General features: G+C 47.5%; 1 protein-coding gene across 2 annotated transcripts in view; it reads right to left on the bottom strand.

Moving 5' to 3' along the window:
• Window positions 1-11,317, bottom strand: part of DDRGK1 (DDRGK domain containing 1) — a 49,624-nt gene extending 38,307 nt beyond the window's left edge. The window contains exons 1-2 of one of the 2 annotated variants that reach the window (XM_073342963.1): window positions 11,134-11,317; window positions 80-235 (exon numbers count right to left, since the gene is read on the bottom strand). In XM_073342963.1, the coding sequence (XP_073199064.1) occupies window positions 80-235; window positions 11,134-11,221 (244 nt within the window). In that variant the 5' untranslated portion in view covers window positions 11,222-11,317. The remainder of the gene's footprint in view (window positions 1-79; window positions 236-11,133) is intronic. The other variant, XM_073342962.1, reaches the window with a different exon arrangement.
• Window positions 11,318-25,082: the final 13,765 nt, after the last annotated feature.

Genomic DNA, 25,082 nt, shown 5'->3' on the forward strand with positions numbered 1-25,082 from the left:
CTTACCTTGTTCCTAACCCAAACCAAGCTCATCTGCTAGCCCAATCCGTTTTTAAAAGCAGAGCTGAATCAGAAGGTACCTTCCATTCCATCTTCTGCCTGTTGCGCTCTCCTCTGGGCCAGCATCCTGCTGCCCATGTTCCTTCGGCGTCTGGGCATCCCTTCTCCCCGCTCATCGGTGTGAGGCCGAGGCCTGGCCACTGCGGCTGCCACATTTCGCTGGTGTTCCTCGTCAGCTGGAAAAGGGGAACATTTTAAATCAGAGATTTAATATTGATCTGTTGCAGCCATCCCATCGCAAGAGTGAAAGGAGCTAGCTGACCGGCAATTAGATACACACTAGCAGTTGGGATGGTTTGCAATGTTTAGATTGGGTATATTTCACATAGAGAGAATGTCATTCCCTCCCCACCCCAATGATGATGATGTTTCTGTATGGTAGCACTGACTACATGCTGGCTCTTCCCCGACATTCAGGAAGGATAGCCCAAGGATCTGACAACAGGGCAGAGGTAGGGAGAAAAGGAGCAGAAACAATAGGCAAATTATATCTGAATCAACATGATTAATCTATGCAGGAGGTAGGCAAGCACTGAGGATTTGGAAAACCCCATCCTTAAACTCTCTGGGTTAGAGTTTGAAAGGCACTTGGGTGCCTAGTGGGATTTTCAAAAGCACCCAAGGCTCCTAACTCCCACTGATCCTACTAGACACCTCTCTGCGCCTTTAGGTATTGAGGCACCAAAGGGCCATTGAAATCAAATGAAATCAATGCAAGTTAGAAGTCAGAATACCTTGGCGGATCGGGGCCCTAAGTGTCTTTAAAAACCTGGCCTTCTGGCTCTCAGTTCCCCACCAGTAAAACAGGGATGATTCTTATCTGCCTTGCTTATTTAGACTCTAGTCTCTTAGGGGCACACACAGTCTCCTTGGAGGGAAGGAGGAGCATAAAACAATAGCCCTCCAATGTTGACTGTCGTCTCTAGGCACTGCTGTTAATAGAGTGGAAGGTGGCATAAGTAGTGTCTATGGACAGGCACTTCAAATAGTGTTGTGACCATGAACTAGCTCTAGATGAGAAGGCTCTGTTATTCTATCATGGGCGCATAGCTCTTGGAACTTTCCGGGGGGGGGGGGGGAGAGGACCCTTTGTGCTGAATTTCCGTTTTTCAGCTCAATAAGTGATTCTTTTCTCTTCGCATCTGGTAAGAGAATCAGTTCAGTCCTTTCTGAGTTAGCAGAACGTGGGACCCAAAAGTGTTTTTCTTCCTTTCAGATGATTCAGATCTTTTTGTTTTTTTGCACTTCAGCTATTCAGACCTGACGTCATCTGGCCTGTTTAAACGTGCGAATGCGTGTGTATTTTTCACTTATTGCTGCACTTGGAAAACTTTGTTGACAAATAAGGACTACAGATCACAATCTGTGCATGCAGCATTTCCTCATTTTCCCATGCTGACTTCAGCGCAGTTATCCTCAGAATATACAAGTACAGAAGTGGGTGCTGGTGAATCACAATTAGCAAAAGGTACAAGCTACCTATATCATGTTTCAAGGATACATACAACCATGCTTGAGTCCACCTACCTACTCATAAAGGTTACATATCATGGATGAAGAGTATGTAACAGAGTGATGCAGCTATCTCCGATTCCCCCACAACCTTCCTGTCCTCTGACTATTGGCTGATTTGTCAAGCATCCACAGCATCATATCTATACTTGTGTCACTACATAATTCCACCCCTACCTACTCATCCAGTCACACGTTTCATCCCATCCCCTCTGCTGCTCCAGTGATGCCACCCCTCACGACCTGCTTCATCCACTTGTCCCCTGAGTGTGTCCATGTCTTTCTGCATGCTGCCAACTACGAGTGGTGGGCTCGATCCTGAGAGGCATGGAGCACTCTGGACCTGAACCAGCAAAGCACTTAAGAACAGTATTAAGACCTTAAGTAGTTAAGACCGCTATTCCTACCTACATACCTCCAGCTTTCATCCAGACCACACCACACAATCCATTGTCTACAGCCAAGCTCTACGATACAACCGCATTTGCTCCAACACCTCAGACAGAGGCAAACACCTACGAGATCTCTATCAAGCATTCTTACAACTACAATACCCACCTGCTGAAGTGAAGAAACAGATTGACAGAGCCAGAAGAATACCCAGAAGTAACCTACTACAGGACAGGCCCAACAAAGAAAATAACAGAATGCCACTAGCCGTCACCTTCAGCCCCCAACTAAAACCTCTCCAACGCATTATCAAGGATCTACAACCTATCCTGAAGGACGACCCATCACTCTCACAGAACTTGGGAGACAGGCCAGTCCTTACTTACAGACAGCCCCCCAACCTGAAGCAAATACTCACCAGCAACCACACACCACACAACAGAACCACTAACCCAGGAACCTATCCTTGCAACAAAGCCCGTTGCCAACTGTGTCCACATATCTATTCAGGGGACACCATCACAGGGCCTAATCACATCAGCCACACTATCAGAGGCTCATTCACCTGCACATCTACCAATGTGATATGTGCCAGCAATGCCTCTCTGCCACGTACATGGGTCAAACTGGACAGTCTCTACGTAAAAGAACGGACACATATCAGACGTCAAGAATTATAACAAAAACCAGTCGGAGAACACTTCAATCTCTCTGGTCACTCGATTGCAGACCTAAAAGTTGCAATTCTTCAACAAAAAAACTTCAAAAAACAGACGCTAATGAGAGACTGCTGAATTGGAATTAATTTGCAAACTGGATACAATAAACTTCGGCTTGAATAAAGACTGGGAGTGGAGGTGTCATTACACAAAGTAAAACTATTTCCCCATCTTTATTCCCCCCACCCCACACTGTTCCTCAGATGTTCTTGTCAACTGCTAGAAATGGCCCACCTTGATCATCACTACAAAAGGTCCCCCCCCCCCCCCCCGCCGCTCTCCTGTTGGTAATAGCTCACCTTAAGTGATCACTCTCTTGTTACAGTGTGTATGGTAACATCCATTGTTTCATGTTCTCTCTGTATATAAATCTCCCCACTGTATTTTCCACTGAATGCATCCGATGAAGTGAGCTGTAGCTCACGAAAGCTTATACTCAAATTTGTTAGTCTCTAAGGTGCCACAAGTCCTCCTTTTCTTTTTAAAAACATGGCTCACTTTAATGTGCAAATAGTCTCACTGAAGTCTTAACTTTAAGCATGTGAGGGGACTACTCACATGCTTAAGTATGTGGTTAAGTTCTTGGTTGGCTTGGGACCAATGTGCCCAGCAGCTTGCCGGATTGAGCTCAGAGTGCCCTCCACACACTGCTCTGCCATGTCACTACCCCCTCCTCTGTGAAACCCTTTGCTAGAAACTCACTTCTATTGTGGTGCCCACCATAGGAGAATAATATTTACTACGACATCCTTGAGGAACTCACTGCCATATGCTCAGGCAGTAACCCTCATCCTCCTCACCCCATCCATCTCCTTCTGTTTGGCACCCTCACTTATTGTATCAGGTCTAAAATTTTTAGAGTAAACTCGTTAGGGAAGGGAATGTGTCTCATCTTCTGTGAAGCGCCTAGCATGCTTCTGAGAGGATAAAATAATTCAATGAGATACTGAATATTACAAATATCATTTATTATGGCACTTTGTAATTATTATTAAAAACTCTGAGAAGTGTTTTAGGATACAGTACGTATGGAGGCACTACACAAAATACATATATAGTATTTCTTAGCCTCTTAAAAAAAAATCCCACCCTTCAAGGCTTGGTATCCTTTAATCTAAAAAGATTCAACATGCCTATCAAATTTTAAAGACATCCCCGCATAGCGTATCAGTTGGGAAATTCTAGTGCTCATTTCTTTTGTGTAATAAAAAAAAATACCCAGAATACAATTCCTGAGAAACAGACACCGTTATACATTTCATGAGAAATAAATCTATTTATAAAGTGTGTGTTCATTTCAAACCTGTCTCTCAGCCCTCACAAGGACAAATGTGTGAACCCAGTGACTGCATCACCTTGACTCAAATCACCCCAGAAGACATAGTTAGTCCCCAAATCGATCAGTGTTAATCCAGCAAAGAAAGCAGTATTTAGTATATTAAAATAAAACAAAAAGAGAAAACTAATGCTTCTCATGGCTACTGCACGCACAGAGTCACTGACTTGTATTGCTTGTCTATTTAGATGGACAGATTGGGCCTTATCAATCCCAGCTTTGTTCAGAACAGAGCACACTATAAACCCTGAGCAAAATATAATAATGCATGACACCCCCCCACCCCCCCTCAGTTAAAGGACAACACCAAAAACAAACAAACAAAAAAGCGGAACAGGAAAACTGAGATACCTTGGAAGTGCATGTTTAATTTTATCCAAGTTTTCAATAGCTCCAGTTTTATGACTCAGTGTTTCTACATCCAGCAGACACCTCGGATCAGCAGGAAATTTGATTTTCTTACGTGTGGGCTGCAAGATTAGCTTCATTTTGGATTTCTGAAAACCACCAGAGGAATGGGGCAAAACAAGAAACCCTAAGAGGGCCTAAAACCATTTAAAAACAGAAGTGTTTATATACTGATTACTTTACCTGGCTCCACAGCAAACAACACGCAAAGCAACATTATACAAAGCTAAAAGAGAAAAGAAGAATACAAACCACCCACAGAAAGTGCAGGTGGATCTAGGAAAGCAGAACAGTTTTCCAAACTGGAATTTAGCAAAGGCATTGGGGTTGTAACATTATAGAACATATGAACGGCCACACTGGGTAAGTCCATCTAGCCCAGTCTCCTGTCTTCCGACAGTGGCTAATGCAGGTGCCACAAAGGGAATGAACAGAAGAGGTAATCATCAAGTGATCCATCCCCTGGTACCCATTCCCAGAGCGCCATGGGTTCTTTCATGTCCCAAAACGCTTAGAGCGGCAGTTTTCCATCTCACCTCAAATAAGGTACCTCCAAGCGTGCTCCCTACCACAACTTTACACAATTTTACTTGCCCCACAGCAAAGAATTTTTATTTTTTTGATCAGCATGTAATATATGTTCTCTCCTTATATAACATCATCATCTTTAATAGCACGGTAAGTCGGCAAGTCAACATTGTGCCTGAGCTGGCAGATTTTCATGACAGTTTTGCAACACTGCCCTAATGCTATCCTGGGTCACTAGCTTTGTACTGACTCAGAAGAAAGAACACCACCTGCTGCATTTATTTATACATTTGCATAGCGATAAGGACTACTGTAGCAACGGCCTTACAAATACATTTCAAATAAGCCAGCACTTCCTGCAAGACCCTCTCTCTCCTATCCACAAACTAACTCAGGTTGTGACATCCAAGGAACTGGTAGCACAAATTAGCATGGCTGCAGGCGTACCATTAAAAAAAAGCCATACATACGTTGAACACGTAGTTTTACCAAGGTGGTGTATGACACTGCATAGCAGTCTTGGCATACAGAACAAGGCCACGTCTGCACAACAAATCATCTAACACCAGTTACATTGGCATAGAACTGCCACAGTTAGTAGATAGCTCATTCATGCGCATACTTGGCTCCTTGTGCTGGCACTGTGTGTACTCACCAGGAGTGTCTGTGTTGATGCCAGGTGTGGTGCATCATGGATAGACAGGTATCCCAGTGTGCCATAAGCCCTTCTCCAGTGCAAAGCCTTTTGGGAGACTTGCCCAATGTGTTATGGGGTAGAAATGAGTCACGCAGGGAACTCTGGGAGCTAGGAGACAAGTTCCCAACATGCAACTGTCCTCATCCTATAATGCCATCCATATCCCATAATTTTCATGCCTTTTAAAAAAAATCCTGCCAACCCGCAGGACGCTTCTTGCTGTCCGCCATCTCCGATGGATAGAATGATTTAGCCCAGAAGGGATCTTTGGTTGCCCACTCCCAAGCTTTAATTTACCAAACACTAGCAAATGATATAGGGTAATTTCTGGTTTTCATAAATAGGTAGCATTCTTTACTCTCAGTAGGACTGCACTAGTATCCCAGCAGGATAAACCTGTGCCCTTCCAAGGAGACACAAAGTCAAGGTCAAGTATCAGGGGGTAGCCGTGTTAGTCTGTGCCCACAAAAACAACAAGGAGTCCAGTGGCACCTTAAAAACTAACAGATTTATTTAGGCATAAGCTTTCATGAGTGAAAAAAACAAAACGCTTCTTCAGATGCTTGTTGTTAAAGTCAAGGTCCTGACTGTGACAGATGGGCGGTTTCTGCAATATATTTGGGAGACTGCATTGCATTAAGGGCATGGATCAGTGTGGACTAGGAACTGCACGCATTCCATGGGAGGAGGGTTATCGCAGCTCTTGCAGGAAGTGAAAACAGAAAGGGATGAGTAGGCAAATCATTCAGGTTATAACACCTCCAGAGAGGTACCATCTCCTGGGAAAGTGTACATATTCTGCTTTGAACTGGATTCTTCAGAGACCAACATGAAAAAAAAAAAAAAAAAAAACCCGAACATCTAGATAAACAGCCTGATCTTAAACTGACTCAGGGCCTTCTATCTGGTTCCTGATCTAAAGACTGATGAGAACTCGTAACCACAGGGAAAACCCACTTGTGGGATTTGAAGGACTGACACCTATGTTGGCGCAGGAGTGTGGGGTGGGAGTGACCTTTTCAGCATGTATATAGGTTCTTTTATAGTTTTTATATACATTCACTGCAATGTTTTTCCCTTATGAATAAGGCTGCAAGTCTGTCACGGAGGTCACGGATTCCGTGACTTCTGCAGCTGGCAGGTGTGGTTGACCCCAGGGTTGCCCAAGCAGCTTGGGCAGCCCAAGGGCCAGCCGCACCGCCCCCCACCCCCGTAACAGCGACAGTTCTGAGCCGCCCCATGCCAGCAGCAGCGCGGTGGTCCCGGGCTGGTGGGGTCATTTCCTGCCAGCAGCGGTGGTCCCGTATCACTCCCCCTGCCCCCTAAGCACCAGCAGGCACCCCGGAGCCCCCACCCCGAGTACCAGCGGGCACCCCGGAGCCCCCCAGAACACCAAAGATTTAGTCACAGGTATATAGTACAAGTTATGGACAGGTCACAGGGCTGTGAATTTTTGTTTATTGCCCATGACCTGTCCATGACTTTTACTAAAATCCCATGACTAAACCTTAGCCTTACTTATGAATAAACCTGCTTGCTTAGAAAGAGCTGTGTGGTAACTTGTGACTGCTGGCAATATCTCGGAGAGAAAGCAAAGCAGAGGTGATGGGAGATTGGTTTGCTGGGGTTAGTACAGTGTAGATCAGGGAGCTGTGCAGCGTTAAAACCCCCTAGTCACAAGGAAGCGAGGCACAGGTCTCCATCCATGAGAGGTGATGGCTGGGAGCTGGAAACCTTTAAGTGCATGAAGGGCATCCACAAAGAAAGAAATATAGATGCAGTTACCCTGAAACTGTGACACTAAGCACCTGTGCTCATTATACACTCTAAAACAGCAGTTCTCAGCCACTTCCTTACTGTGACCTCTCATCACATCAGAGAAGTTTTGGGACCTCTATTCAGACATCCAGAATTCCCTTTGTGAGGTTATCACAATCCCCTAAACCTATCTGCAAGCCCCCATGCTGAAGACGCCTGGCCTAAAGCACCTTTCACAGCAGGATGTAGAATTCTTAACATAGTTGTAATAGCTGCTGCCTTCCACTCAAGAAGAGAGTGCAGTGAAATGACCCCCATGGCAGATCACATACTGCCATCATCGATTGCACGGGAGTCCCAGTGGTTTTGAAAACAACTTCTTGGTGTGCACAGAGGCCAGAATCAAGCCCAAGGTTTGCAATTCTGTAAAGTGCTTTCAGGCTACAGAAGTCAATATAAATCATTAAATAATACACCATTTCTGTTTGAGGACAAAGACAAGTCACGTGGTGTCACAAAATGCCATTAAAAAAAGCTTCAACACAATTAAAACATTCTGAATATAAACTGATTTGAAACAAAACACCTTTTAAAAAAAAGGCTATTTGGGATCCCAGATCATTAATAAATAGATGCATGAGCTTCAACGTAGGTTGATTGCAGAAGAAAATTGTTCCCCCCTCTCCCCCTCCCACTCAAAAAAACCCCGCACAAGACAAAACACAGTTCTTGCTTCACCCTAGCTTGAAAGTCTTGAGTTCAGGAAGTGGTATTTCTCCAGCAAGAGTTACCGATGTGTTAATATCTAAGGTAGGGACAAGGCAGCTGCCTGCTCTGCCTTAGGTATCAGCAAGGTCCTGAACTGCTGTAGAAGAAACGCTAAGGCCAGGTCTACATTAGAAAAGGTACGGCTATACCAGCAAACCCTTCTGTTGTAGATACAGTTTATGCTGGCAAAAAAGTGCTTTTGCCGGAATAGCTTATACTAGTTTAGCAAGTGACATAAGCTATACTGACCAAACCACTTTTATGCTGGTGTAATTGCCTCTACGCTAGTGATTTTGTTGACAGAAAAATGTCACTTACACGCCCTGACTAACATTACTATGCTGGCAAAAGTCTCTAGTGTAGACCTCAACTCGGGTCTTCATAGCTAAGAAGCCTCTCCCTTCACTTTTAAAATGCACTGATCTGGACAGTTTATGGCTCCATTAGGCTTTCACTTATGACATTTGGGATGCAAGGAAATTGCAGCAGAAGTTCTACACTATTGCAACCACAGGCAGCCAACACCATTTTAAGGTGCTGTCTCACCAAACCCTTCTCAGGGCAGGGCTGCACAGCATGGTGCCTAAAACACTGCTAGCTACCAGCATCTCATCTTCCCTGATGCTACCACCAATCAAGCTGACCTGGTGGTAGCAACAGCGGGAAATTTTTGTGAAAACTTCCTCCTAGCGACAAGGCCAAAAGCAGGGGCCAATCTGCTGTGTGTGTGTGTGTGTGTGTGTGTGTGAAGTTAAACCCTAATGGTCTGTCTACACTCAAAATGCTACAGCGGCACAGCTGTGCAACTACAGCGTTTCAGTGTAGACACGACCTATGCTGACAGAAGCGTTTCTCCCATCGGCATAGGTAATCCCCATCCCTGAGAGGCGGTCACTAGGACGATGGAAGAATTCAGTCCACTTGATGCTGTTTACAATGGTTGGTTTCACTACACCATTCAGAGGAAGATTTTTCACATCCCTGATTGAGTCAGCTCGGTCAACCTAATTTTCTAATGTAGAGCAGACTTAAGGCTTTGAACTCTGTCCCTCAGGATCTCCTAGGGGAGGACCTGAGGTGGGAACTGCTTTCTAACACAGTCTGAGGAGTCGCCCTACTCGACATATAACCCACAAAGAGCATTTCAGCATTTGGGCCAAGTGCTTCACTGAGGAAACAGATTCTGCTTTCTTCAGGATCTGGAGCACCCAGTATGATCAACAGCTGAAGCAGGATATTTGAAGGTTTCAGAGCAGCAGCTGCGTTAGTCTGAATCCGCAAAAAGAAAAGGAGTACTTGTGGCACCTTAGAGACTAACCGATTTATTTGAGCATAAGCTTTCGTGAGCTACAGCTCACTTCATCGGATGCATGCAGGATATTTGAAGAAACTGATCAGTAAATGTGTCTGCCATGGGAAATGCCCTGTTCCTAACAGAGGAGGCAGCAGAAATGCCCTCGAGTCAATTTCTGTCAAGACATCCAGCCTGATAGCAGAAGACCAGCCAGGATTTTTTTTCTTTGCATATTCTTGCAGAAAACAGTCAGCAGATACTCTGACTACAATCTCTTCGAGGCAGGAACTGGCTTCATTCTGTGCGTGTGTACAGCACCTAGCGCAACAGGGCCCTGATTCCGGAGCACGGCCTGCAGCTGCTATTGCAATCCCAATGACACCAATGAAATGGAGAGTGAAGAAGCAAAGCACGAATGTTGTCCCCACAAAATGAAAAAGTCACATTTCGCTGATCACCATGGTTGATATAAACCAGGTGCCATGCAGCCCACCCCCACAACAGTGTCACAGAACAGTAGGCTGTGGAAACGCCACATTACATCGTCCTCATGGGGTCCTGACCACTGGCCTGCCCTGCCCCAACTGCCCCCCCAGTAACCCCAGCCTCTACCGCCCCGGGTTCCCCCTCATCAGTGAGCCAAGGTCCCCCCATGGGCCTCTCTCCCCGCCCAGGGACTCAGCTGCCCCCCATCCTCCCCTACAGGTCCCTATTCCCTCTCCCCAGGGGCTAGGCTACCCCCCCCGTCTGCCCGCATGGGGGGGGCCGGGCCACACCCCCTACAGGCCCCTGTTCCCTCTCCCCAGGGGCTCGGCTGCCCCCCCATCTGCCCGCAGGGGGGCCGCCCCCATCCTCCCCTACAGGTCCCTGTTCCCTCTCCCCAGGGGCTAGGCTGCCCCCCCATCTGCCCGCAGGGGGGCCGCCCCCATCCTCCCCTACAGGTCCCTGTTCCCTCTCCCCAGGGGCTAGGCTGCCCCCCCATCTGCCCGCAGGGGGGCCGCCCCCATCCTCCCCTACGGGTCCCTGTTCCCTCTCCCCAGGGGCTCGGCTGCCCCCCCATCTGCCCGCAGGGGGGCCGCCCCCATCCTCCCCTACGGGTCCCTGTTCCCTCTCCCCAGGGGCTCGGCTGCCCCCCCATCTGCCCGCAGGGGGGCCGCCCCCATCCTCCCCTACAGGTCCCTGTTCCCTCTCCCCAGGGGCTAGGCTGCCCCCCCATCTGCCCGCAGGGGGGCCGCCCCCATCCTCCCCTACGGGTCCCTGTTCCCTCTCCCCAGGGGCTAGGCTGCCCCCCCATCTGCCCGCAGGGGGGCCGCCCCCATCCTCCCCTACGGGTCCCTGTTCCCTCTCCCCAGGGGCTCGGCTGCCCCCCCATCTGCCCGCAGGGGGGCCGCCCCCATCCTCCCCTACGGGTCCCTGTTCCCTCTCCCCAGGGGCTCGGCTGCCCCCCGTCTGCCCGCATCCTCCCCCCGACTCCCATCCTCCCCCACGGGCCCCTGTTCCCCCCAGGGGCCTGGCTGCCCCCTTCAATGTGGCGGGGCCCCCGGAGGACGCAGCCGGGGTGGGAGGGGGGGGGCGGCTCCCAGGCTGAGAGCCGGACCGAGGTGAGGACAGGCCCGCCCACGAGGGGCGGACCGAGGGGAGAACTCTTGCCCCCGCCCTCTTACCTGCCTGCACCTGGCCCCGCAACCGGGCGGCAAAGACGAGGAGGGCGGCCAGCAGCGCCGCGGCCAACAAGTACAGCACCGGGTCCATCTTCCCACGTGACCCCGCCCCCTCGGCCCACGCGCCTCCTTCCCGAACGCCGCTGAGGGCGGTTCCACAGCGACTCAGCTCACGGGGGGGGGGGGGGGGGGGGGGGGCGGGCGAGGGCCGCTTGGTACGTTCCGCCTCCGATCCCGGAAGTGAGGGGGGGCCCCCCGATGAGGGGTGGCCCCTTCGGTGCCTGTCCCAGTGGCGGGGCAGGGCAGGGGGTGGCTAAGGTGCTGCCTGTAATGGCGCCCACCTCAGTGACAGCGTTGCGGGGCAGCTGTCCAGGGCAGCGGTGGGGCTCAGCAGCATCAGGGGTGCTAGCAGGGGCACCGCAGCCTGGAGGGCCCCATGCCTGGTGGGTGGGGGGCCCTGGCAGAGGATGGCCTGGACACCCCGCTGTGAAGGGGGTGCTGGTGGCTCTCCCTCTTCCCGGAGGGGTACCCTCGGCCGGTTCCCTACCCGCCTTCAGCAGCGGCTTTCGTAGATACTAAGGTCAGAAGGGACCGTTGTGATCATCTAGTCCAACCTCCTGCACAACGCAGGCCACAGAATCTGACCCACCCACTCCTACAAAAAAACCTCACACCTATGTCTGAGCTATTGAAGTCCTCAAATCCTAGTTTAAAGACTTCAAGGAGCAGAGAATCCTCCAGCAAGTGACCCGTGCCCCATGCTACAGAGGAAGGCGAAAAACCTCCACGGCCTCTTCCAGTCTGCCCTGGAGGAAAATTCCTTCCCGACCCCAAATATGGCGATCAGCTGAACCCTGAGCATATGGGCAAGATTCATCAGCCAGATACTACAGAAAATTCTTTCCTGGGTGTCATAAATATAAAGGGAAGGGTAAACCCCTTTGAAATCCCTCCTGGCCAGGGGAAAGCTCCTCTCACCTGTAAAGGGTTAAGAAGCTAAAGGTAACCTCGCTGGCACCTGACCAAAATGACCAATGAGGAGACAAGATACTTTCAAAAGCTGGGAGGAGGGAGAAAAACAAAGGGTCTGTGTCTGTCTGTGTGATGCTTTTGCCAGGGACAGAACAGGAATGGAGTCTTAGAACTTTTAGTAAGTAATCTAGCTAGGTATGTGTTAGATTATGATTTCTTTAAATGGCTGAGAAAAGAATTGGGCTGAATAGAATAACTATTTCTGTCTGTGTATCTTTTTTGTAACTTAAGGTTTTGCCTAGAGGGGTTCTCTATGTTTTTGAATCTAATTACCCTGTAAGATATCTACCATCCTGATTTTACAGGGGGGATTTCTTTATTTCTGTTTACTTCTATTTTTTATTAAAAGTCTTCTTGTAAAAAACTGAATGCTTTTTCATTGTTCTCAGATCCAAGGGTTTGGGTCTGTGGTCACCTATGCAAATTGGTGAGGCTTTTTATCCAACATTTCCCAGGAAAGGGGGGGTGCAAGTGTTGGGAGGATTGTTCATTGTTCTTAAGATCCAAGGGTCTGGGTCTGTAGTCACCTAGGCAAATTGGTGAGGCTTTTTACCAAACCTTGTCCAGGAAGTGGGGTGCAAGGTTTTGGGAAGTATTTTGGGGGGAAGGACGTGTCCAAACAGCTCTTCCCCAGTAACCAGTATTAGTTTGGTGGTGGTAGCGGCCAGTCCAAGGACAACGGGTGGAATATTTTGTACCTTGGGGAAGTTTTGACCTAAGCTGGTAAAGATAAGCTTAGGAGGTTTTTCATGCAGGTCCCCACATCTGTACCCTAGAGTTCAGAGTGGGGGAAGAACCTTGACACTGGTAACTTGGATCTCACCCCATCTAATAGCCCATCGGGCCTATTTATGAATATTTAATTACCAAAACCATGTTATCCCTTCATACCATCTCCTCCATAAACTTATTGAGTTTAATCTTAAAGCCAGATAGATCTTTTGACCCCGCTGCTTCCCTTGGAAGGCTATTCCAAAACTTCACTCCTCTGATGGTTAAAAACCTTCGTCTAATTTCTAGTCTAAATTTCCTAGTGGCCAGTTTATATCCATTTGTTCTTGTGTCCACATTGGTACTGAGGTTAAATAATTCCTCTCCCTCTCTGGTATTTATCCCTCTGATATATTTATAGAGAGCAATCATATCTCCCCTCAACCTTCTTTTAGTTAGGCTAAACAAGCCAAGCTCCCTGAGTCTTCTTTCATAAGACAAGTTTTCCATTCCTCGGATCATCCTAGTAGCCCTTCTCTGTACCTGTTCCAGTTTGAATTCATCCTTCTTAAACATGGGAGACCAGAACTGCACACAGTATTCCAGGTGAGGTCTCACCAGTGCCTTGTATAACGGTACTAAAACCTCCTTATCCCTACTGGAAATACCTCTCCTGATGCATCCCAAGACCGCATTAGCTTTTTTCACAGCCATATCACATTGGCGGCTCATAGTCATCCTATGATCAACCAATACTCCAAGGTCCTTTTCCTCCTCCGTTACTTCTAATTGATGCGTCCCCAGCTTATAACTAAAATTCTTGTTATTAATCCCTAAATGCATGACCTTACACTTCTCACTATTAAATTTCATCCTATTACTATTATTCCAGTTTACAAGGTCATCCAGATCCTCCTGTAGGGTATCCCTGTCCTTCTCTAAATTGGCAATACCTCCCAGCTTTGTATTATCCGCAAACCTTATTAGCACACTCCCACTTTTTGTGCCAAGGTCAGTAATAAAAAGATTAAATAAGATTGGTCCCAAAACCGATCCTTGAGGAACTCCACTGGTAACCTCCCTCCAACCTGACAGTTCACCTTTCAGTAGGACCCGTTGTAGTCTCTCCTTTAACCAATTCCTTATTCACCTTTCAATTTTCCTATTGATCCCCATCTTATCCAATTTAACTAATAATTCCCCATGTGGCATGGTATCAAATGCCTTACTAAAATCTGGGTAAATTAGATCCACTGCGTTTCCTTTGTCTAAAAAATCTGTTACTTTCTCAAAGAAGGAGATCAGGTTGGTTTGGCACGATGGCTGTCTCCAAAGCCCCACTCCTGGTGGGGATCCCCCCCCTCCGCAGGGAAGATCCCTTCCTCCTTTGTAACTAGTGGGAGAGTTCGGCCGTTCTCGGCCTGGCTCCTGTCCGGGGCGGCTCACGAGCCTGAGTCCCAATCTCAGGGCAGACCACGAAGCAGCAGGGCACAAACACCAAATTGGTTGTGCCAAGCTCTACTTTGATTTCACCAACCCAGCATCAAGTGTGAACGTTTTAGGCACGATGGCAGCCTTAGCATGCGGTCACAGACCAGCCCCTTGGGTACTCCGATCTATCTTGCCTTTCTGGTGGATGGTCCCTTATACCAAAAATTACAATAATATTCAGAAAAAACAACGAGGAGGTCTTGTGGCACCTTAGAGATTAACAAATGTATTTGGACATAAGCTTTCGTGGGCTAAAACCCACTTCATCAGATGCATGGAGTGGAAAATACAGTAGGCAAGTATAATATTCAGGTTACTCCCAGTCCCAAAGGATCAGTCACTTACCCCCAGGTCAATTGCACCGTAGATCTCAAACCAAAGACAATGCTTCTAGCCAATCCTATAGTAAACTAGCCAAAGATTTATTGGCTAAGAAAGAGAAGTAAGAGATATTTACAAGGTTAAAGCAGGTAAACGTACACACAAATGAGTTACAGTCTTACGTTCCAAAACCTAATAGAAGTTTCTATAGTTAGCAAGCTCTATGTGTCCTTTAGGGCTAACCCAGGCTAACCAGCTGGGGAATCTCTTGCTTATGCTTAGATGTCTTTGCCCCACAGAGTGCAAGGAGCATAAAGTTCCTTCTGGTCAGGCATTTTTAGTCCCTTCCCCTAGAGTTCAAACTGCTGGGATGAGTGTTCATGAATGTCTCCTCTTCATGGGTGTGGGGGGAGCCATCAACAAAGTCTTTTTTTCTCTGATGTCCCACAATGATGTTTATAGGCCTTCTTTTCGTTGGGCAGAGACACCACCTCTTGTGATAAACTAGTATGTCACACTTGGTAAGGTCTCTCTCCTGACTCTGAGCTTTTCCAGTTTCATAGCAAACACTTCTGTAGTTACAGAGCAAAAACTATTACCTTATGATGTAGGATACAGATATAAAAAGTGATATTAATGCATGCAGCAACCTACAAGTATTTCGTAAAGTCCAAACACTAAAATGGGTTGCCAACTTTCTAATCACGCAAAACTGAACACCCCTACCCTGCCCCGAGGCCCCGTCCCCGGCCTGCCCCTTCTCCGAAGCCCCACCCCAGCTCACTCCATTCCCCCTCCTTCCACTGCTCGCTCTCCCCCACCCTCACTCACTTTCCCTGGGCTAGGGCATGGGATTGGGGTGCGGGAGGGGGTGAGGGCTCTGGCTGGGTGTGTGGGGCACGGTGTGGGGCCAGGGACGAGAAGTTTGGGGTGCAGGAGGGGGCTTAAGGCTTGGGCAGGGGGTTGGGGTGCGGGAGGGGGTGTGGGCTCCGGCTGCATTTGTGGGCTCTGGGCTGGGCCTGGGGCAGTGGCGCAGCCAGGTGGAGAAAACAGGGGGAGCGGAGATTAAAAAAAGGAACCCCCCCCCCCTGCTAGTACTGTCTTCAGCAGCACTTCAGTGTCGGGTCCTTCACTCCCCGCTGCCACCGCAATGCTGCCGAAGACCGGAGCGCGTGCAGGACCCGCCGCCGAAGTGCTGCTGAAGACCTGGAGCGCCGCTGGGTGAGTAACAATTTAAAAGGCACCAAAGAGTTAAAAAAGCGCCACCTCTGCTCGGTGGGGGAGCGGCCGCAGTCCCGCTGGCTATGCTGCTGGCCTGGGGATGAGGAGTTTGGGGTGCAGGAGGGGGCTCGGGGCTGAGGGTTGGGGTGCAGGCTCTGGGAGGGAGTTTGGGTGGGGGGAGAGGGCTTACAGCTGGGGTAGGGGATTGGGATGCGGGACGGGGTATGGGGTGCGTTCTCCAGCCAGGTGGTGCTTACCTCAGGCGGTTCCTGGAAGTGGCTGGCATGTCCGGCTCCTACATGCCCACCTTATGGAAGAGCGTATGAGGGGCGTCCTTGGAAGGCCTTACCCATGAAGGATGCTTCCCTGCAGTATATTTGCTAATGCTTAACCAACCTAATTTTAAATTAGGTTTAAATTAAATTAGAACGGCCACACTGGGTCAGACCAATGGTCAGTCTAGTTCAGTATCTTGTTTTCTGACCGTAGCCAGTGCCAGATGCTTCGGAGGGAACAGAACAGGGCAATTATCAAGTGATCCACTCCCAACTTCTGGCAGTCAGAGGCTAAGGACACTCAGAACATGGGGTTGGATCCCAGACCATCTTCGCTAATAGTCATTAATGGACCAATCCTCCATGAACTTCTCTAATTCTTTTTTGAACCCGGTTATACTTTTGGCCTTCACAACATCCCCTGGCAATGAGTTCCACAGGCTGACTGTGAGGTTTGTGAAGGAGTCAAATGCAATGCGGCTTCTGCCACGTTCCTTAGTAGAATATTCCACGAATAAGATTTCTCTGTCAGAATGTTTTCCTTTTTATTCACCATAGAATCATAGAATATCAGGGTTGGAAGGGACCTCAGGAGGTCATCTAGTCCAACCCCCTGCTCAAAGCAGGACCAATCCCCAATTAAATCATCCCAGCCAGGGCTTTGTCAAGCCTGACCTTAAAAACCTCTAAGGAAGGAGATTCTACCACCTCCCTAGGTAACGCATTCCAGTGTTTCACCACCCTGCTAGTGAAAAAGTTTTTCCTAATATCCAACCTAAACCTCCCCCACTGCAACTTGAGACCATTACTCCTTGTTCTGTCCTCTTCTACCACTGAGAATAGTCTAGAACCATCCTCTCTGGAACCACCTCTCAGGTAGTTGAAAGCAGCTATCAAATCCCCCCTCATTCTTCTCTTCTGCAGACTAAACAATCCCAGTTCCCTCAGCCTCTCCTCATAAGTCATGTGTTCCAGACCCCTAATCATTTTTGTTGCCCTTCGCTGGACTCTCTCCAAATTTATCCACATCCTTCTTGTAGTGTGGGGCCCAAAACTGGACACAGTACTCCAGATAAGGCCTCACCAATGTCGAACAGAGGGGGACGATCACGTCCCTCGATCTGCTCGCTATGCCCCTACTTATACATCCCAAAATGCCATTGTCCTTCTTGGCAACAAGGGCACACTGCTGACTCATATCCAGCTTCTCGTCCACTGTCACCCCTAGGTCCTTTTCCGCAGAACTGCTGCCTAGCCATTCGGTCCCTAGTCTGTAGCTGTGCATTGGGTTCTTCCGTCCTAAGTGCAGGATCCTGCACTTATCCTTATTGAACCTCATCAGATTTCTTTTGGCCCAATCCTCCAATTTGTCTAGGTCCCTCTGTATCCTATCCCTGCCCTCCAGCGTATCAACCACTCCTCCCAGTTTAGTATCATCTGCATATTTGCTGAGAGTGCAATCCACACCATCCTCCAGATCATTTATGAAGATATTGAACAAAACTGGCCCCAGGACCGACCCCTGGGGCACTCCACTTGACACCGGCTGCCAACTAGACATGGAGCCATTGATCACTACCCGTTGAGCCCGACAATCTAGCCAACTTTCTACCCACCTTATAGTGCATTCATCCAGCCCATACTTCCTTAACTTGCTGACAAGAATACTGTGGGACACCGTGTCAAAAGCTTTGCTAAAGTCAAGATACAATACATCCACTGCTTTCCCTTCAGCCAGAGAACCAGTAATCTCATCATAGAAGGCGATTAGATTAGTCAGGCATGACCTTCCCTTGGTGAATCCATGCTGACTGTTCCTGATCACTTTCCTCTCATGTAAGTGCTTCAGGATTGATTCTTTGAGGACCTGCTCCATGATTTTTCTGGGGACTGAGGTGAGGCTGACTGGCCTGTAGTTCCCAGGATCCTCCTTCTTCCCTTTTTTCAAGATTGGCACTACATTAGCCTTTTTCCAGTCATCCGGGACTTCCCCCGTTCGCCACGAGTTTTCAAAGATAATGGCCAATGGCTCTGCAATCACAGCCGCCAATTCCTTTAGCACTCTCGGATGCAACTTGTCCGGCCCCATGGACTTGTGCACGTCCAGCTTTTCTAAATAGTCCCTAACCACCTCTTTCTCCACAGAGGGCTGGCCATCTATTCCCCATGTTGTGATGCCCAGCGCAGCAGTCTGGGAGCTGACCTTGTTAGTGAAGACAGAGGCAAAAAAAGCATTGAGTACATTAGCTTTTTCCACATCCTCTGTCACTAGGTTGCCTCCCTCATTCATTAAGGGGCCCACACTTTCCTTGGCTTTCTTCCTGTTGCCAACATACCTGAAGACACCCTTCTTGTTACTCTTGACGTCTCTCGCTAGCTGCAGCTCCAGGTGCGATTTGGCCCTCCTGATTTCATTCCTACATGCCCGAGCAATATTTTTATACTCTTCCCTGGTCATATGTCCAACCTTCCACTTCTTGTAAGCTTCTTTTTTATGTTTAAGTTCCGCTAGGATTTCACCGTTAAGCCAAGCTGGTCGCCTGCCATATTTACTATTCTTTCGACACATCGGGATGGTTTGTCCCTGTAACCTCAACAGGGATTCCTTGAAATACAGCCAGCTCTCCTGGACTCCTTTCCCCTTCATGTTAGTCCCCCAGGGGATCCTACCCATCCGTTCCCTGAGGGAGTCTAAGTCTGCTTTCCTGAAGTCCAGGGTCCGTATTCTGCTGCTTACCTTTCTTCCCCGCGTCAGGATGCTGAACTCAACCAACTCATGGTCACTGCCTCCCAGATTCCCATCCACTTTTGCTTCCCCTACTAATTCTTCCCAGTTTGTGAGTAGCAGGTCAAGAAAAGCTGCCCCCCTAGTTGGCTCCTCTAGCACTTGCACCAGGAAATTGTCCCCTACGCTTTCCAAAAACTTCCTGGATTGTCTATGCACCGCTGTATTGCTCTCCCAGCAGATATCAGGAAAATTAAAGTCACCCATGAGAACCAGGGCGTGCGATCTAGTAGCTTCTGCGAGCTGCCGGAAGAAAGCCGTTCCCTTCCTGAATGTCATCCTGTAACCTCTCGAATCCCCCTCACAAATGCCCTCCTTTCCTGGTATCTACATAAATCAAATATTTTCAGTCAGTTAGGTTTGCTCCAGATATAAAATACTAAACATTAAATAGGAGAGATATACTAGGGCCTCCACATATTTTTGTACCTACCTCATTATTTTATCGAAGTAGAAATTTTAGTTTGGCAGGAGATTTATGGAACTTTGTATTATTTTTATGATCCTGTAGTTACCTATTACTTATCATTTTAACTTTCCTCTGGCCATTTAGACTGTACTGTGCAATGAAGGCACAGTACGGTAGCACACACCACTGTCAAATTCACTTTTACCATTAGGAAACAGAACAAATACCTTTGGATAGCCCAGATTCTGGGCCTGACCCTGCAAGCTGTATCCACATGAGCAATTTGCATCCACCGGAACAGTCTCTGCAGCCTTCAGTGAAATTAATAAGATTACTCATGTGCACAGGGAGGAATACACAGGTGTGTATTCATTCCCAGGATCAGACCCTGTCTAAGTTATATACTCATGAACGTCTAGTCGTACCACTAGGTGTCACTCTTTTTCCACATTAACACAACTGGAAAAGAGGAGATAAGATTTACACAAGATAAATAAAGGTGCATTGGATGCCTCTGTTCAGTTTGGCTAGCACATAAACACGATGCAAGTCTCTTGATATTTGAAGATCTGTTGGACTGTATTCCAGTGGTGCTCAACCTCTTCCCACTTTGGAACCCCCCAAACTAGCTGTGGTTTCTAACCAACTAGGTTTCAAAGGAGGTGGGGGTTGAGCTCGCAGCAAGGAACCACGTGTGTTTTGTGGTTGCTGGTGGAGCTTTGTGAGGATTTTAATGGGGGATGAAGCGTGCTGGTGAATTTTTGGGGTGGTGGGGGAGGATTCACTCTCATAATCCTTTTAATACCATAGTTACCTTCAGTCCCCTTGTGGCTCTGTTGGAGCATGACTCCCCCCACCATCAATGTTGTAAATATACAATACTCCATCTCTGACAATTTGCAACTAGTGCATCTCCATGTAACTGCAAAACAAACACCATAGCTTATTGATCACACAGCAATCAGAGTCTAATCAGTATCCCTGAATGTAACAAGTGGTATTTCAGGGTGAAAGGAGGACATGCAGCCTCTCCGGTGCTGTCCACCTGCCTCCCTAGCACTTGTACCTGGTCATGTTTCTTCCCTCCAAGTGTTTGTCTTTCTAAAAAACTCTGTTGACTTCCAGAGGTGCACTATCCTAGAAGAGCTAGAGTACCCTCTACATAATTGTACAGTCAATAGACGTTGAGGGCCTTCAGCACCTTCCAGGAAATGCCCAGGACTGGGCCTCTGAGGAGGAGATCCACAGGCAGAAATTGCTGTATAAGCGCACAGGGCCACATCTACATACAGTTATTTAAGTGCCTAACGAAGCCGATAGATGCCTGTGGGATTTTCAAACTCCATTGGAGTTAGGTGTCTAATCTGCTCAGGCATTTTAGCAAATCCTGCGAGGCACCTATCTGCATCTTTAGGTGCCAAAATCCCTTTGAATATCTGGCCCAGAGTGCTCTTATTCTCCCTACATGAATTACTCTCTTTGTAGAGCAAGTTCTCCTGAGCTCCTGCACCAACCTGTGTTTTCTTGGTTTTCATGCATACTCTCTAGGTTTTGCATCTGGTACCTTCAGAACACGTTTTTGGCATCCACTTTCTGTAAACTCCACTGAATGGTCACCTCACTGCAATTGCCTCATTTCTTAGCCCCCACTGCCTTCTAACAAATGCAAGCCAAACCTTCCTGGCCTCTGCTCGCTCATAACCCCTGAAGCCCTTAATCATCCTGATTTTCCCCCATTCTATGCTACTTCCCATTAAGCAAGATCAGTAGGGGTCAATACTTGGATGAGATATGTCTGAGAAAAATTCTAGGGGGCTGCAGTAGGAGATTTTAGTGATTTGACAGGTGGCCCTTTTGCCAGTGCCTGAGTGGGGTAGGGCACATAGGTCAGCTGGAGGTGCCACTTTTTGTTGGAGACATAAAACTGAGATTCTAACTAGCGACTTCTAGTCACTGCACATCTCACACCACTTGTCTCTGAATAGAGGCATTAATTCTTACCGCACTAAGAAAATTCCAAAGAGAAGCGTGAACCACAAACCTTTCGAAATGCCACTGTTTGAAGTTCCATTACTCCCAGCCATCAGGGAGAAAGAAGGTCTTCCAATGGCAGAACAAGCTGCCCTTGCTGGAAGCTGAAGCTAGACAAGTTCAGACTGGAAATAAGGTACAAAAGGTGAGGACAACTAATCCTTTGAACAGATTAGCAAGGGACTTGGTAGGTTCTCCATCACTCTATGTCTTTAAATCATGACAATGTGACCTAGAGGAGGTAGTATGGTCTAGAGATATGGCACTGGAGTGGAGACCTGGGTTCTATTCCTGGCTCTGTGCATGCTGACAACCTTGTGTAAGTCACTGCAGCACCATGCCTCAGTTTCCCCATCTGTAAAATTATACTGACTTCCTTTGTAAAGTTCTTTGACAACTATTGATGATGACCAGATAAAATATATGTTCTAGTTCAACCACAAGTTATGGTCTTGATGCAGGAATTCCTGGGTGAGGTTCTATGGCCTGATGTGCAGCACATCAGACTTGCTGATCATAAAGGTCCCTTTTAATCTATAAGTGAGAAGAGGAAGAATAACAATAAGAGCTGCCAGTAACTAGAGCAAGAGGAATGCTTGGGAGAAGGGACTAAGGGAACAGTGGGAGATGAGGATCAAATATCTGGGCAGTATGTCAAGGGAAGCACACGAGAAGGGAACCAAGCAATAGGGATTGATAAAGAGACCAAGCACCAAGGAAGTACCTGCAAGAGGAGGGGAACAGAACAGCTAGTATCGGGGAATGAAGAGTGTGACAGAGAGGGCAATTTCCTGCAATATCCTGGACAAACCTGACTGAATTGAGTTTGTGCATCATTGTGGGCCAGGGATTGCATGTAAGAACAGAGGGGGATGTTAGGTAAATTCACTAAGGTTGTAACACTCCCAGAGGTACCACCTCCTGGAGAGAAATTTGCATGTACTGGTTCAAACTGGATCCTCCAGGGACCAACAAAGAAAGAAAGGACTTAAACCGTCTCAGGGCCATCTTCCTGATCCAGCAAAGGAAGGACCTCTGGACTGAGGGGGCCCAGATCCTTAGGCCTACTGAGGCCCATAAGACTGAGGCTACTTGTTCTGAGCTGAAGCTGTGATGAACTTGTGATGATAGGAAAACCTCTGGGAGAGTGGCCAAAGACCTTGCTGGAGTCAGGGGGTGAGCTCTGCTAAGCTTATTAGAAGGCTATAGGTTCTTTTATTGTTTTAATATGTTTTCTCTGCAGTGCTTTGATAGCAGTAAGGCCTTCCGAGCTGTTTATACAACACGGTAATGAGCTTCCTTTATCTTTTCAAACTGTGAGTTGTACCCATTTTAGAAAGCATCAGTCAAGAGCCTTGTCAATTTCAACCCCTTTTTAATTTCACCTGCCCACCCACTCGCTTCCATTAAAACCTTTTTAATTAAAGGTGTTATCTCGTTCTTGGCACAATCATCTACATTTGAAATAAACCAGGGCAGTGCTGTCTGAGTCAGACAACACATGCAAGAAGCAGCTAAGACACAGATGGGCCTGATTTTCCACTCGCACCAATGGAAATCAGGAATAATTATTATCCAGATTGAGGTGTAGGGCAAGTTTGGGGTTTGAGAACCAAGTGGGGTTACAAGTCAGGTTTGGATTTGATGGTGCTGAGCTCTTGTGAGCTGTTCTTGAGTCTGGCCTCAAATGGGCAGAAATCTTGAGTGATCAGTTGATTATCATTATGATTTGATTATTTATGAAGAGACAACAATTGTTCAGACAAAAATACTTGGGCAGTCTCACATAATCTAGACAGACACTGAGCAGACAGGATGCACCACAAATCTCAGAGGTGAGAATATCACTCAGCTGTGGATTTTTATTTTATGATTGTATATTGACTCTTTTCTTGGGTACACCATGGGAGAAGGGTGTTTTTAGAAAGGATTTGAATGAAGAAAACCCCACACATTCCCCTCTTCTCACGAGATTATAGCCATTTTGGACCATGACTAAATGCATAAAGAAAACAGGCCCCGTCCAATTTGGGATCCATCTCAGATATAAAACGTCAGGGCCAGGATTAGAGCTGGAGCACGAAGGGGAGTGAGGGTTTGGATTTCAGGTTCTGGTCCATATGTAGTGAGTCCATGGTCATATGGAATGAAAAAAAGCACAAAATACACTTGATGCCATTTCACATTTTATACTCTTTCGGGAAATAAAAAAAATGGTACTTGTTCGCACATTAGCTTTCTCAGGTGTAAAGCATCATCTGATACCAGGTTCGCTTATCTTCAAAGTGCTCCATGGCCTGCACCCTGGGTATGTCTACACTACAATTAAACATCCACACTGGCCCATGTCACTGACTTGGGCTAGTGGGACTCGTGCTGCGGCACCGTAAAACTATGGTGTAGATGTTTGGGCTCGGAGTGAAGCCAGGGCTCTGGGATCCCATGATGGTGGAGGTTCCCAGAGCTTGGGCTCCAGCCTCAGCCTGAACATCTAGACCGCACAAGCCCGAGTCAGCTGACACGGGCCAGCCATGGGTGTGTAATTGTAGTGTAGACGCATCCTAAAGCTCCAGGATGAAGACTGTGTTTGACCGCTCCACTACTCTGACACAATGAAGCCCTGTACAATAAAAGTAAAGCTTGTCTGTGCAGGAGACACAGCTTTCCTGGGGGCCAATCTGAGACCATGGAACGAACTGCCCCAGAAACTAAGGGCCATCGTAGACTTCACCAGCAAGTGCAAGGTGTATTGCTTTCATCTGCCTTCTCTAACATAAATACAGAGCAACCGGTATATTTATAAAAACAACTCCCACTTCAAATCTACCCCCCAAAACTCTCCACCCATCCAAAAAGAAACCCCTACCAAAACAAGAAACTCCACGGCACACGCTTCTCCACCTGGGGAGAGGATGAAAGAACGAACACATAACAGATGTTAGTCATGTTGCTTAATACCGCACTAGAAAGTGCTCAAGATACTACATTGATGAGCACAGTATAAGAACCTGTTTCGAAGAGAATTCTTCAGTTAATTTTCCCAGTTTCCTTAATTATTTCATTTGCTGAACATGTACACGGAGACTGCTTGGAACATCAGCGAGCATTTGTTGTTTCAATGATCTATTGCAGAAAAGAGACTGCTTCGGTGACCGCGACAATGTTTAAAAAAAAACAGGACTTTCTTCCCCGGCCACCTTTGCAGCTGTAAAAGATAATGAACATCAAACACCTGAACGCTCAGGGTCATGTGTGTGCTCAGTCTTTTGTTTAAAATCGGTGCCACCGTGGGTTGGTAAAGATTGGAGTATTTCCATTTGCTTTCAGCTGACTGAAGGCAAATGTTTACCTGCTGCTTGCCTTTTGAAATACGCTTTCTGCTGGGTGTTTTCTGCGGCAGATCTCCTTGCTGTATCCATTGTGTAGTGCCTAATAGGCCTGCTATCTGAATAGTTCCCCACCCTGCTTGACACTGCTTCAGTATGAATATTGCTATAAAGGTCGGGGGCGGGGAAAGCAAATGGGAACCTTCTGAATTTCAAGCAATATCCAAGGCAGGTTTTCAAAAGGCTGATCTGAGGGCTATTGTAAAGGTCCAAAGAAAGCCATGGTTGCAGAACTGTGTTTATGTTCTGGAGGATGAAGGAGCCAGGAGCTGGTTCATACCACAACCAGG

This window comes from Lepidochelys kempii, chromosome 4 (assembly GCF_965140265.1).
Source record: "Lepidochelys kempii isolate rLepKem1 chromosome 4, rLepKem1.hap2, whole genome shotgun sequence".
NCBI lineage: Eukaryota > Metazoa > Chordata > Testudines > Cheloniidae > Lepidochelys > Lepidochelys kempii.